The sequence below is a fragment of the Borostomias antarcticus genome (assembly GCF_949987555.1).
Source record: "Borostomias antarcticus genome assembly, chromosome: 9".
Taxonomy (NCBI): Eukaryota; Metazoa; Chordata; class Actinopteri; order Stomiiformes; family Stomiidae; genus Borostomias; species Borostomias antarcticus.
In genome coordinates this window covers 473,082-488,081 of record NC_140242.1, presented here as the reverse complement: position 1 = coordinate 488,081, position 15,000 = coordinate 473,082, and the positions used below count along the sequence as shown (strand labels likewise).

Below are 15,000 nucleotides of genomic sequence, written 5' to 3'. Positions count from 1 at the left end.
TGACCATGGCTCCAGACTGTGGCTCCGCCTCCGAGCTGCCTGTCCGGCAGAGAGCCGACCCCCCCACCCAGCTCTCCCTGCTCAGCCGCTCTCTGATGGACGCGCAGGTACGGGATCTGGTGGTAGTTGTGTGTTTTTTGTGATCTGGTGGTAGTTGTGTGTGTTTTTCGTGATCTGGTGGTAGTTGTGTGTTTTTCCTGATCTGGTGGTAGTTGTGTGTGTTTTTCGTGATCTGGTGGTAGTTGTGTGTTTTTAGTGATCTGGTGGTAGTTGTGTGTTTTTCCTGATCTGGTGGTAGTTGTGTGTTTTTCCTGATCTGCTGGTAGTTGTGTGTTTTTCCTGATCTGGTGGTAGTTGTGTGTTTTTCCTGATCTGGTGGTAGTTGTGTGTTTTTCCTGATCTGGTGGTAGTTGTGTGTTTTTCCTGATCTGGTGGTAGTTGTGTGTTTCCTGATCTGGTGGTAGTTGTGTGTTTCCTGATCTGGTGGTAGTTGTGTTTTTCCTGATCTGGTGGTAGTTGTGTGTTTTTCCTGATCTGGTGGTAGTTAGTTAGGTGTCCTAATCGATGTCCGTCTCTGTCCTCCACGCCAGGCCTTGAATGAGCTGGAGCGTGTTGAGGAGGAGGAGACAGACCACTCAGCTTCCATCAGCTGCAGCTCCGACATGGACACACACAGGTACACACACAGGTACACACACATGGACACACACAGGTACACACACATGGACACACACATGGACACACACATGGACACACACAGGTACACACACATGGACACACACATGGACACACACAGGTACACACACAGGTACACACACATGGACACACACAGGTACACACACAGGTACACACACATGGACACACACAGGTACACACACATGGACACACACATGGACACACACATGGACACACACATGGACACACACATGGACACACACATGGACACACACAGGTACACACACATGGACACACACATGGACACACACAGGTACACACACATGGACACACACATGGACACACACAGGTACACACACAGGTACACACAGGTACACCTGTCACACCATGACTTAAGGACTCTTGGAAGATTAGCCCATTTGGCTAAAAGATATCCTAATAAAACAAACAAACAAACAAGCTGTCCTAGCCTCCCCAGTCACTCTCTAAACGCTGCGCTCAACTACAGACGGAAGACATTCGCCCAGGTTTCTTCGCTAAATGTGGGTGGAAACAATTTGAGAGATTGAAAAAAACCTGCATTGCAGAACCAATCCAGTGTGTTTTGGGCGGTCCTTCCTAATGGGGCACTGAATGGTTTTTTGTTTTTTTAATTCTCCACTCCAGTTTGATTGGAGGACAGGATTTCCAGTAAGGCGGGTCTTTCACCCTATTGGAGATGTAGGCAGTAGTTGTGATTGGTAGCGTCAGTTCTCTGGGCCGTTCTAGTGAAGAGTATTGATGGAGATGCAGGCGGAGATCTCAAAGGATGCTATCTGACTATTACTGCCATTTACTATCCATATTCATTATGAACCCTACTAATCTACTATCCATATCATTATGAACCCTACTAATCTACTATCCATATCATTCATTATGAACCCTACTAATCTACTATCCATATCATTCACTATGAACCCTACTAATCTACTATCCATATCATTCATTATGAACCCTACTAATCTACTATCCATACCATTCATTATGAACCCTACTAATCTACTATCCATATCATTCATTATGAACCCTACTAATCTACTATCCATATCATTCATTATGAACCCTACTAATCTACTATCCATATCATTCATTATGAACCCTGCTAATCTGAGCTTCTTGCCTTGCTTTCTCCTCCTTTACAGAGTGAACCACAAACAGCTGAACGCCAGGCCCCAGAGCCACAGAGGGGCGCAGCAGCAGAGGGGTCAGTCCACCTCTGGCCAGCAGGGGGCAGGAGAGAGTCCTCCTCAAACCGCCCGTGGCTCAGGAGGTGCTCCGGACCCAGCAGGTAGTGGTTAGACACTCGAAGGGTCCGCACTTTATCATCATGGGTATTTTATTCATAAGGCAGGGTGAAGCTTTGGTTTTCTATCAGACGATGGTTTGTCACATGTCTTGTGGTCTGTATCTCTAGCTCTGAACGCTTGTGGTCTGTATCTCTAGCTCTGAACGCTTGTGGTCTGTATCTCTAGCTCTGAACGCTTGTGGTCTGTATCTCTAGCTCTGAACGCTACGGTGGCGGTGCAGCGGTTGAGGTCCAGACAGAGAGGGGCGGAGCCTGACCTGGTCACTCAGGTCCTGAACCCTGACCCCTCTCCCTCCCGCTCCGGTACGTGGCCAGCCACACCCCGGACATGGTTTTTATGGAATCAATCTTCTGAGAACGAAACCTCTTAAACATGAACATGTTTGCCCTGTTCCATTCCTACTTCTGTGTGTGTCTGTGTGTGTGTGTTTGTTTGCGTGTGTTTGTGTATGTGCATGTGTTTGTCTGTGTGTGTGTGTGTGTGTGTGTATGTATGTTTGTGCGTGCGTGCATGTGTGTGTGTGCTTAGGGAGGACTGCGCGGTCGGCCAGCGTCAGTAGGAAGCCCAGCGCCGGGTGGTCAGGGTCGGTTCTGGACGGCTCTAACCTAAGCTCGCTGAGCGGGAACCAGTCCAGTCTGGGGCTGCTGCAGGGGCTGCTGGGCCAGGTGGGGGCAGAGCTGGACTGTCTGGGTCCGGAGCAGCCTCTCAGGGGGCCCCCAGGCCCGGAGCAGCCTCTCAGGGGCCCTCCAGGTCCAGAGCAGCCTCTCAGGGGCCCCCCAGGCCCGGAGCAGCCTCTCAGGGGGCCCCCAGGCCCGGAGCAGCCTCTCAGGGGGCCCCCAGGTCCGGAGCAGCCTCTCAGGGGGCCCCCGGGGCCGCCGCATGGCTCACACAGCCTCACTGGGTTCTCCGTCGCCCTGGTGTCTACACTGGGCCGTCTGGCGCGCCTCCACAGACAGGTGCAGTATGGGTACTCACTCACACTCACACTCACACTGACATGTGCTCCACTACTACCACATCTTTAGATGATTTTATATATTATATATTTTTACAGTCCAGAAATGTGTGTGTATCTGTGCCATTGAGTATCTGTACTGAGGCCCCTGGGGTCCCCTGTCTGTCAGAGAGGGGAGGAGGCGCAGGGGGAGGCGAGGGAGAGGAGGAGGCTGGAGGAGGAGGTGAAGGAGCAGAGGGGGCTCATAGACGCCCTCAGTGCTGAGACCCTGGCCCTGAGAGAGGACAACGCCGCCCTGCTGGTGAGACCAATCACTACAGGCAGGGTGGCCTAGCGCTGCTTCCATATCTCTCCATCCCTATCGCAGTCAACCCTAATCTTCATCACTAGCGTCAACTCGTCTACATCATTACATTAGTCATGTAGCAGATACATTTATCCAAAGCAACTTAGAATAAATGCATTTAACGTAGGTAGTCAGTGTACTACTACTCACCAACTCACAAGTGCACCTCCTTTCTGAACAAGTGACTAAGAGCAGAATCTAATGCTGAAGCCAAAGTGCTAGAATGGCAAAATACAAATTCAATTGGTGCTTAGCCACTAGTCTCACCTCATCTTCACTAGTCTCACCTCATCTTCACCACTAGTCTCACCTCATCTTCACTAGTCTCACCTCATCTTCACCACTAGTCTCACCTCATCTTCACCACTAGTCTCACCTCATCTTCACCACTAGTCTCCCCTCATCTTCACCACTAGTCTCACCTCATCTTCACCACTAGTCTCACCTCATCTTCACCACTAGTCTCACCTCATCTTCACCACTAGTATCACCTCATCTTCACTAGTCTCACCTCATCTTCACTAGTCTCACCTCATCTTCACCACTAGTCTCACCTCATCTTCACTAGTCTCACCTCATCTTCACCACTAGTCTCACCTCATCTTCACCACTAGTCTCCCCTCATCTTCACCACTAGTCTCCCCTCATCTTCACCACTAGTCTCACCTCATCTTCACCACTAGTCTCACCTCATCTTCACCACTAGTCTCACCTCATCTTCACTAGTCTCACCTCATCTTCACCACTAGTCTCACCTCATCTTCACCACTAGTCTCACCTCATCTTCACCACTAGTCTCACCTCATCTTCACCACTAGTCTCACCTCATCTTCACCACTAGTCTCCCCTCATCTTCACCACTAGTCTCACCTCATCTTCACCACTAGTCTCACCTCATCTTCACTAGTCTCACCTCATCTTCACCACTAGTCTCACCTCATCTTCACCACTAGTCTCACCTCATCTTCACTAGTCTCACCTCATCTTCACTAGTCTCACCTCATCTTCACCACTAGTCTCACCTCATCTTCACCACTAGTCTCACCTCATCTTCATCACTAGTCTCACCTCATCTTCACCACTAGTCTCACCTCATCTTCACCACTAGTCTCACCTCATCTTCACCACTAGTCTCACCTCATCTTCACCACTAGTCTCACCTCATCTTCACTAGTCTCACCTCATCTTCACTAGTCTCACCTCATCTTCACCACTAGTCTCACCTCATCTTCACCACTAGTCTCACCTCATCTTCACCACTAGTATCACCTCATCTTCACCACTAGTGTTGGATCTGAGGCGTGGTGTGTTTGTGGTGTTTCCTCCCAGGCAGGGCTGCAGGAGAAGACGTCAGAGCTGGAGCAGACGCTGGACACGGTGGTGCTGGCACTGGGAGGTCTGGGAGGTCTGGGAGGTCTGGGAGGACAGGGCCTCTACGGGAGCAGAGACTCTGACGAGGCGGCTGCAGGTACGTCTCTTCGTCTGGAACCCCCCCCCAGACACACGAGGGTCCAGCGTGGGTGTAGAACGTGGTGGTTTTCTCTCTCCAGGCGCTGAGGGTGGCCCCCCCGGGGCAGAAAGAGAGACCCAGCCCCAGGATGCCCTCTGTCCGGCCGTGCTGCTCTCCCCCCCGCGCCAGAGAGACACCCGACAGCACTCCTCTGGTAACGACCTCTCTGTCTCTCTCTCCTCTGGTAACGACCTCTCTGTCTCTCTCTCCTCTGGTAACGACCTCTCTGTCTCTCTCTCCTCTGGTAACGACCTCTCTGTCTCTCTCTCCTCTGGTAACGACCTCTCTGTCTCTCTCTCCTCTGGTAACGACCTCTCTGTCTCTCTCTCCTCTGGTAACGACCTCTCTGTCTCTCTCTCCTCTGGTAACGACCTCTCTGTCTCTCTCTCCTCTGGTAACGACCTCTCTCTCTCTCTCCTCTGGTAACCACCTCTCTGTCTCTCTCTCCTCTGGTAACGACCTCTCTGTCTCTCTCTCCTCTGGTAACGACCTCTCTGTCTCTCTCTCCTCTGGTAACGACCTCTCTGTCTCTCTCTCCTCTGGTAACGACCTCTCTGTCTCTCTCTCCTCTGGTAACGACCTCTCTGTCTCTCTCTCCTCTGGTAACGACCTCTCTGTCTCTCTCTCCTCTGGTAACGACCTCTCTGTCTCTCTCTCCTCTGGTAACGACCTCTCTGTCTCTCTCTCCTCTGGTAACGACCTCTCTGTCTCTCTCTCCTCTGGTAACGACCTCTCTGTCTCTCTCTCCTCTGGTAACGACCTCTCTGTCTCTCTCTCCTCTGGTAACAACCTCTCTGTCTCTCTCTCCTCTGGTAACGACCTCTCTGTCTCTCTCTCCTCTGGTAACGACCTCTCTGTCTCTCTCTCCTCTGGTAACGACCTCTCTGTCTCTCTCTCCTCTGGTAACGACCTCTCTGTCTCTCTCCACTGGTAACGACCTCTCTGTCTCTCTCTCCTCTGGTAACGACCTCTCTGTCTCTCTCTCCTCTGGTAACGACCTCTCTGTCTCTCTCTCCTCTGGTAACGACCTCTCTGTCTCTCTCCACTGGTAACGACCTCTCTGTCTCTCTCTCCTCTGGTAACGACCTCTCTGTCTCTCTCTCCTCTGGTAACGACCTCTCTGTCTCTCTCTCCTCTGGTAACGACCTCTCTGTCCCTCTCTCCTCTGGTAACGACCTCTCTGTCTCTCTCTCCTCTGGTAACGACCTCTCTGTCCGTCTCTCCTCTGGTAACGACCTCTCTGTCTCTCTCTCCACTGGTAACGACCTCTCTGTCTCTCTCTCCTCTGGTAACGACCTCTCTGTCTCTCTCTCCTCTGGTAACGACCTCTCTGTCCGTCTCTCCTCTGGTAACGACCTCTCTGTCTCTCTCTCTCTGGTAACGACCTCTCTGTCTCTCTCTCCTCTGGTAACGACCTCTCTGTCTCTCTCTCTGGTAACGACCTCTCTGTCTCTCTCTCCTCTGGTAGCGACCTCTCTGTCTCTCTCTCCTCTGGTAACGACCTCTCTGTCTCTCTCTCCTCTGGTAACGACCTCTCTGTCTCTCTCTCCTCTGGTAACGACCTCTCTGTCTCTCTCTCCTCTGGTAACGACCTCTCTGTCTCTCTCTCTCTGGTAACGACCTCTCTGTCTCTCTCTCCTCTGGTAACGACCTCTCTGTCTCTCTCTCCTCTGGTAACGACCTCTCTGTCTCTCTCTTCGTCATCTCTCCCTTCTTCCTCGGCCTGGTTCTGTCCATCCATCCGTGCCTCTATGATTTATCCCTCCTTCCTCTCCTCTCTTCCAGAGCTTCGCTGTCTGTCTCTGCACCAGCGACCCTTCCTACCTGCTCCCCAACCTGGCAACCCAGGCTCCCTCGAAAGCCTCCAGACCCTCAGCCCCGCCCCCTCCCCCCCCAGCCTGCCCCGCCCCGAACCCTCCCATGATGCCATGCTGGCCCAGATCGCCGAGCTCACGCGGCAGAACGCGGTGATCCGAGCTCAGCTGGTCCAGTCCAAGGGTCGGGGGTCAGGCGGAGGGTCGCTCAGGGAAGGAGCAGAGAGGAGGGGGTCTTCCTCCAGTAGCACAGGGAGAGAGACGCCACTGAGCGGTCTGGACAGGAGGGCGTCCGCCCCCAGCAGCACCGGCAGGGTGACCCCCCAGAGCGAGGCAGAGAGAGACAGACCACCCCCCCTCAGCGGAGCAGAGCACCAGCTCCCCCAGGTGAGCTAGTCAAGGGCAGATGGGAGATGTAGTCGTTTCTATCAGGACTTGAAGTTGAAGCCTCTTGTTTCAGTCTGGGAACAGTGTTAAAGCTGCAGTCATTGATTGTATTCACATTGTCTCAAATTAAAACCACCTGATACCAGATTGTTTCATTGAGCCATAGAATCAGAATTTGTTTCAGAATCAGAATTTATTTATTGCCATGTAGTTTTACAGTATACTAGGAATGTGTTTCTGTCAATGGTGCATAACATGGAGACATCATTGAGCAGGGACGAAACGGGACAGTGCAAAGACAGCAGTACAAAATAGTGTCCTACTTCAATGAGCCACCCCTACCTTATATATGAAAGGTTTTAGCCTGTCATTTGTAAACAAGTCTAGCAGTAAATAAAATCAATGATTGCTGCTTTAACTGATTGGAAATGTTGTAAGTGGTCGGTTCATTGATAAGTTTTGTCATCTTGAGGCATGTAGTCATCCAGGGCCGGTGTCTCTCTCCTCCCAGGGCTGGTGTCTCTCTCCTCCCAGGGCTGGTGTCTCTCTCCTCCCAGGGCTGGTGTCTCTCTCTCCTCCCAGGGCCGCGGTCTCTCTCTCCTCCCAGGCGGTGGTGTCTCTGAATGTCTCTCTCTCCTCCCAGGGCCGGTGTCTCTCTCTCCTCCCAGGCGGTGGTGTCTGAATGTCTCTCTCTCCTCCCAGGGCCGCGGTCTCTCTCTCCTCCCAGGCGGTGGTGTCTGAATGTCTCTCTCTCCTCCCAGGCGGTGGTGTCTGAATGTCTCTCTCTCCCCCCAGGCGGCGGTGTCTGAATGTCTCTCTCTCCCCCCAGGCGGCGGTGGTGTCTGAATGTCTCTCTCTCCTCCCAGGCGGTGGTGTCTGAATGCCTCTCTCTCCTCCCAGGCGGTGGTGTCTGAATGTCTCTCTCTCCCCCCAGGCGGCGGTGTCTGAATGTCTCTCTCTCCTCCCAGGCGGTGGTGTCTGAATGCCTCTCTCTCCTCCCAGGCGGTGGTGTCTGAATGTCTCTCTCTCCCCCCAGGCGGTGGTGTCTGAATGTCTCTCTCTCCTCCCAGGCGGCGGTGTCTGAATGTCTCTCTCTCCCCCCAGGCGGCGGTGTCTGAGGGCCCTTGTGTGAGCAGCGTGGAACAGCGCCTCCTAGAGCTCAACAGGCAGAGTGAAGCGGCCAGGAGCAGACTGCTGGACCTCATAGAGCAGCAGAAACTGAGCTCTTCAGCTGGCGTGTCCCCCTCTGTGTCCCCCATATCCACACACACTCTCAGCCCTGCCACAGGTGTGTGTCCCCCATATCCACACACACTCTCAGCCCTGCCACAGGTGTGTGTCCCCCATATCCACACACACTCTCAGCCCTGCCACAGGTGTGTGTCCCCCATATCCACACACACTCTCAGCCCTGCCACAGGTGTGTGTCCCCCATATCCACACACACTCTCAGCCCTGCCACAGGTGTGTGTCCCCCATATCCACACACACTCTCAGCCCTGCCACAGGTGTGTGTCCCCCATATCCACACACACTCTCAGCCCTGCCACAGGTGTGTCCCCCATATCCACACACACTCCCAGCCCTGCCACAGGTGTGTGTCCCCCATATCCACACACACTCTCAGCCCTGCCACAGGTGTGTGTCCCCCATATCCACACACACTCCCAGCCCTGCCACAGGTGTGTGTCCCCCATATCCACACACACTCTCAGCCCTGCCACAGGTGTGTGTGTGTGTGTGTGTGTGTGTGTGTGTGTGTGTGTGTGTGTGTGTGTGAGACTATGAGATTGATATTGCATTGTGGTTCTAAACAAATCATTGCCTGGGTTTGTTGATATCCATTGAAGCATTGTGCTGCTGTGTCCTTTGCAGCCCGACCAAGGACCCCAGAGTCGTCCATGTTGCTGCCTGAGCCAAACCCCTCCCCGCGGCCCAGTGGAGCTGGAAGGAGGTGAGGGACGGTCTGAGGGTGGGGGCTGTTTAGGGACGGGTCATATTTCAGTTATAGAAGGTTGGAGGATGTTAAAGGGACGGGTCATATTTCAGTTATAGAAGGTTGGAGGATGTTAAAGGGACGGGTCATATTTCAGTTATAGAAGGTTGGAGGATGTTTAGGGACGGGTCATATTTCAGTTATAGAAGGTTGGAGGATGTTTAGGGACGGGTCATATTTCAGTTATAGAAGGTTGGAGGATGTTTAGGGACGGGTCATATTTCAGTTATAGAAGGTTGGAGGATGTTAAAGGGACGGGTCATATTTCAGTTATAGAAGGTTGGAGGATGTTAAAGGGACAGGTCATATTTCAGTTATAGAAGGTAGGAGGATGTTAAAGGGACGGTGTTAAAGGGACAGGTCGTATTTCAGATCTTCTTAACCTCTCTTCTTGTTGTAGGGCTAGTGGGGTCTTCCCAGAATGTCTCGGAGGAGAAACCAGAGGAGCAAGGCCTCAGGTACACAACACACACACACACACACACACACACACACGATTGAACATTTATATCCTTGTAGGGCCCTAAACGTAACCATAGCCATAAAATGTAAACCTAACCCTCACCTTGGACCCCCAACTCTAACCTTAACCCTAACCTTAAAGGACCATACCGGTCTAAATATCATTTGATCTCCTAAAACTAGTCACCCAAAGTATCACATTACCGCAATCAATTTTCCGAAGTAAATTTCACGTTAAGATATTTGCATTTTTGCGTTTTACTTACATTTCAAAAGTTGAATGTGATGGCTTCAAAACCTATTTTTAAATTGTTCCCTCGTTGCGCTGACAAACTCGCCCCGGTTAGTTTCAAATCATTTTCAGTAGTTATTATTGTAGTTTTAACCCTCTTTGCGCAGCCTACGCCAAACGGCCTGTCTTCTTCCTGTTTACATGGTAGCCGTTGCTAGGAGCGCTGGGTAGAGAATCTAGCGTAGGTGGATTAGGGAATATAGGGCAGGAGTTCAACAGATTCAAACAAAAATAATATATATATTTTAAACTACTGAAAATTATTTGAAACTATCTGGGGCGAGTTTGTCAGTGCAATGACGGAACAATTTAAAAAATACTTTTTAAAGCCATCACGTTCAACTTTTGAAATGTAATTAAAAACGCGAAAATGCTAATATCTTTTAACGTAAGCTTTCGAAAATGGATTGCAGTAATGTGATATATGTTGGGTGACTAGTTTAATCATATTTAGACCGGTATGGTCCTTTAAACCTAACCCTAACCCTAAACATAACCTTTGAACCCTAACCATAACCATAATTGTGAACCCTAACCTTATGGGGCCCAGCAGAATGGCCCCACAAGGACATTTATTTCTTGTTTCACTATCCCTGTGGTGACATCTGTCTTACACACACATATCCAGCCCAAGTGATCCTGTGTAATGTGCAGCTCCCCTCTGTCCCACAGGTGGATGTGATGAGAGGAGAGGGATGGTTTGCCTTGTCCACTCATGTGAGATGACCACTGACTGACCTGGGATGACCCCAGGAGCGCATTCACTCACCTGTCTGAGGCCTCTACCCTGACCACTGACTGACCTGGGATGACCCCAGGAGCGCATTCACTCACCTGTCTGAGGGCCTCTACCCTGACCACTGACTGACCTGGGATGAAGTTACACAGTGTTTTTAATGGTGTGATTTATTTGACCTATGCAATAACTTTATGTATCTGAATTAAAATGTTTTTAAATTTTACAGAGTATGTGGATGGTTGCATTGCTCCTTACTACTATCAGTAGCGACAGATCTGATTCCCAGCCAATCAGATCTGATTCCCAGCCAATCAGATCTGATTCCCAGCCAATCAGATCTGATTCCCAGCCAATCAGATCTGATTCCCAGCCAATCAGATATGATTCCCTGCCCAATCAGATCTGATTCCCGGCCCATCAGATCTGACTCCCGGTCCAATCAGATCTGATTCCTAATCAGATTGACTACAACAAACAACAACTACTTAAATTAGCAACCGGTCCACTCAAGACGATTGTGACTGATTTAAAGAAATGTCCCCCCATCCCTGAATGATGAGTCCAGCCAGACCTTTCTCCAGCGCTGGCACAGCGAGTGTGGAGATGAGTCTGGCTATGCGAGACTATTGTATCTCTAACCTGTACAGTAAACAAACACACAGTACAGTACACAAACACAGCACAACATGGTTTTTAACTAGATTTGATCTTCCTTTTAATAGCTATGTACACATCAGGCCAATCAGGCATGTAAGAGAAAAACATTTTGAATATTTTTGGTCTCGCAACAAACTACAGTACATACTAGTTTGCATCTGAATGATATGAGATACAAGAGGGTTTTAGAAAACCCATGTCTGTCATTGACAAAGGAACTAGCCAGCGGTCTTTGACCAGGTACACTAGCACTACATATCCTTGAGTCTGTATGTGAGCTTGGTGTCTCTGGTATTGAAGACCATGGTGTCTCTGGTATTGAAGACCATGGTGTCTCTGGTATTGAAGACCATGGTGTCTCTGGTATTGAAGACCATGGTGTCTCTGGTATTGAAGACCATGGTGTCTCTGGTATTGAAGACCATGGTGTCTCTGGTATTGAAGACCATGGTGTCTCTGGTATTGAAGACCATGGTGTCTCTGGTATTGAAGACCATGGTGTCTCTGGTATTGAAGACCATGGTGTCTCTGGTATTGAAGACCATGGTGTCTCTGGGATTGAAGACCATGGTGTCTCTGGTATTGAAGACCATGGTGTCTCTGGTATTGAAGACCATGGTGTCTCTGGTATTGAAGACCATGGTGTCTCTGGTATTGAAGACCATGGTGTCTCTGGTATTGAAGACCATGGTGTCTCTGGTATTGAAGACCATGGTGTCTCTGGGATTGAAGACCATGGCTGAAGCTCATAGAACCTCACAGTTTCTCTCCGCCACAGCCGAGACCTTCCCGCTCTTGCAGACGACCTTGACCTCACACTCCCATCCTGAACAGGTGATCTTGAAGCAGCAGCCTTCCTCATGCACCTGGGCAGAGTGTCTCTGTGAGACCTTCTCCAGCTCTGTCCTCCCCCGCCTCCCCTCCCTCACCCAAACCACGTTCCCCTCCACGGCTAAGACGGTCCCCCCCGCGGCCTGTATCTCCTCTACCTCCTCCTCCCCCAGCCCTGACACACGCACACACCCGGGCTCCCTCGCCTCAAAGTACCGCCCGCCATCATAACCACGGCAAACTACCCGGACTAGGAAGGAAGCTGGATCGGAGGTGACGAATCGTAGGACTTCCTCTATTCCGTTGTCAATGGCGACAGGGCCCCTGACACGGCCGGCCCATCGTAGCTCTGCGCTGCCGAGTATCCGGACGGTCTCCGGGACGAGCTGGAAGGAGTGGTGCTCGCCCGGCGTCAGGTACTGGCCAAGGCCCAGCAGTGTGTCCCTGTGCAGCTCCAGTAAAGTCGGCAGGTCCAGATGGGCCGGGTCGAACTCCAGCACCGCCACAACTCTGTGTCTCACCCCGGTGTCAAACACCTGAGGCCTGAACGCAGGCTGGGACAGGGTGGAGCGGATGTGCTGGGCGATGCCGTCGGTGGTGGCCTCAGAGAGGTCTGTGGCTCCCCCTTGTGGCTGTACTCTGTCTAGCAGTCGAGCGATGCAGAGGCACACCTCCCTGTACTGGCGGGGCAGAGGAGCGGTGTTGGGGGAAGCTCCAGGACCCAGGGCTTTTCGGACGACACGGGGAGGCACACCCTGGAAAGAGGTGACCCTGTGTAGCCTACGCGGACGGCAGGAGTACACAGCGCCCTCTGCTGGAGGGGAGAGCCAGAGACTATCCTGGAGAGGGTGGAGGTCACGCAGCACCTGACTCAGAACCGTGACGCTCTGCAGCAGGCTCTCCGTCCCTCCCTCCCTCCAACACTCCTCCAGCTCCCTGAGGAGCTCGGCATCCACCCTCACGTTGCCCCGCAGCAGACGCAGGACCGCCTTCGGATCCCCTCCTCTCTCATCCCCCCCGTCCTCCAGCACCTCCGCCATGATGTCCCAGAGGAGGAAGCTGAAGATGGGCCACACTCTGCCGCCAGGGTCCCTGGCTCCCCCTTCACGGAGGTGGTCCCCACAGAGATGGTCTCCAGTATGGAGCAAGACCTCCGCCTCCAGAAGCTGCTTCAGTAACAGGCTTCCCCTTCCAGAGAGCAGCACCCCTACACACGACACGATGAGAAGTGACTACAGAGAGGAGGATAGCTTACAAGAGATAGAGAGATAGATAGATGTGTTGTTTCAGCAGTGGGAAATTACATAAAAGGTTGTAATGCAGAATATTCATAGTAGCGAATGAGCATAAAAAAAGAACACGGAATATATAGATATACATATAGTATGTGTAAAATATAGAATATATACTGTACATACAGACTGTATAGTAATACTCATACATACATACATACTACATACATGCACACCTCCCAAATACTCAGGAACGCTCAGGCACTGTTATAGAGGTGTTGTGTAAATACTAAGAGAAGTTGGACCTACTCTGCGCTGAGCACTCTCCCACCCTGGTGAGAAGTCTGGCAGCATCCTGGGTCTTGGTGAGGAACATGGTGACGAGGGCCCTGAGCTGAGCGATGTCCCCCAGCCCCCTGGCCTCCTCCAGTAGCCCCTCCCTGACGCTGCGCCTGGGCAGACCCAGGGCCACCCCCAGCTCACACACATTCAGCCGGGGGCCAGGGCCCGGAGCCACCGCCAGCTGCTCCAGCACCTGCTCCAGCACCCCTGGGAGGACACGCACACTGAGACGTGAGGACGCAGTCCTGTTGTCTTCTGCAACGTGTCTTGTGAACTCAATATTTTATTCCTAGAATCTTATTCGTAAACGGAAACAGAAAATGGAGCAAACTGGTGCAGGGTTTACCCGAGTGTGGGTCCATCTCCTCTGTGGTCTCCTGTACTGCAACGGGGGGGGCAACGGGGGGGACGTCCCTGACCACGGAGACAACGGGGGGGACGTCCCTGACCACGGAGACAACGGGGGGGACGTCCCTGACCACGGAGACAACGGGGGGGACGTCCCTGACCACGGAGACAACGGGGGGGACGTCCCTGACCACGGAGACAACGGGGGGGACGTCCCTGACCACGGAGACAACGGGGGGGACGTCTCTGACCAGGGAGACAGCAGGCAGAGCCTCTGCCAGGTCGCCCACTTTTCAACACATGAAATAAGCAACCTTGAGATATCTTGAGGCACGTCTTGAAAAACACACCTTAAAAGACATCTCAAAAAAAATGTAACTGATGAAAACCTAGCTTTTCATTGGCGTGGGTGGACGGTATTTATACTGGGGAGTGAGTTTAACCAACAACTCACTAGTTACTCAGGACTCAGGAGAACCCAGTTTCACTCAGTTACACACAGTCGAGGAATGTCTAGAGACACACCTTAAAGACATGTCTTAAGATATCTCGACACCTAATGATGGGTAAGTGTGATTCCATGTCCAATTCAGCAGCGTAGGTTTGTAGTTTCCAGATAAACTTCATTGCTATTTAATAAATGTAATGCACTTGTCATTACAATCTATGGCCAATGTAGTATTCATAGAAAGGAGCTTGTTTGTGCATTATATTTCTCCCCTCTCATCCCCACTCATTCATACTACTGTACCTCCTGGGTCTCCCTGGATCTCTGAGGCCAGCTGTGGGTCCTCACTGCTCAAGGCCTGGTAGAAACTACAGCAGGCCTTCTCGCCCTTGGCCAGACAGATGGTCAGGAGCTGGTGAGTCTGCTGGTACATGGTGGGAGCTGCTTGGACCAGGTCCAACTCAAACTGGGTCAGGGTCCCACCGGAGAACAGCGCCAGGGAGAGGGGCAGAATGGAGTATCCCAGACGAGCACACAGAACACTCAGCTGGGCCTGCAGCTGGATCTCTACGCAGGAAGGAGCAAGAAACCATTCACACATACTGGCCTTAATCCAG

At 51.7% G+C, this 15,000-nt stretch overlaps 1 protein-coding gene across 1 annotated transcript in view; it reads left to right on the top strand.

Moving 5' to 3' along the window:
- The window catches only part of spice1 (spindle and centriole associated protein 1), a gene marked incomplete at both ends in the record, with an annotated part of 16,294 nt that extends 5,826 nt beyond the window's left edge, over positions 1-10,468 (top strand). Inside the window, 12 exons of the mRNA XM_084443481.1 lie at positions 1-107; positions 591-676; positions 1,860-2,005; positions 2,219-2,326; positions 2,553-2,980; positions 3,149-3,280; positions 4,655-4,793; positions 4,876-4,989; positions 6,621-7,036; positions 8,141-8,324; positions 9,433-9,490; positions 10,459-10,468. The exon at positions 1-107 is cut by the window's left edge and continues 12 nt beyond it. Coding sequence (XP_084299607.1) covers positions 1-107; positions 591-676; positions 1,860-2,005; positions 2,219-2,326; positions 2,553-2,980; positions 3,149-3,280; positions 4,655-4,793; positions 4,876-4,989; positions 6,621-7,036; positions 8,141-8,324; positions 9,433-9,490; positions 10,459-10,468 — 1,928 coding nt within the window. The remainder of the gene's footprint in view (positions 108-590; positions 677-1,859; positions 2,006-2,218; positions 2,327-2,552; positions 2,981-3,148; positions 3,281-4,654; positions 4,794-4,875; positions 4,990-6,620; positions 7,037-8,140; positions 8,325-9,432; positions 9,491-10,458) is intronic.
- Between the last annotated feature and the right edge of the window lie 4,532 nt (positions 10,469-15,000).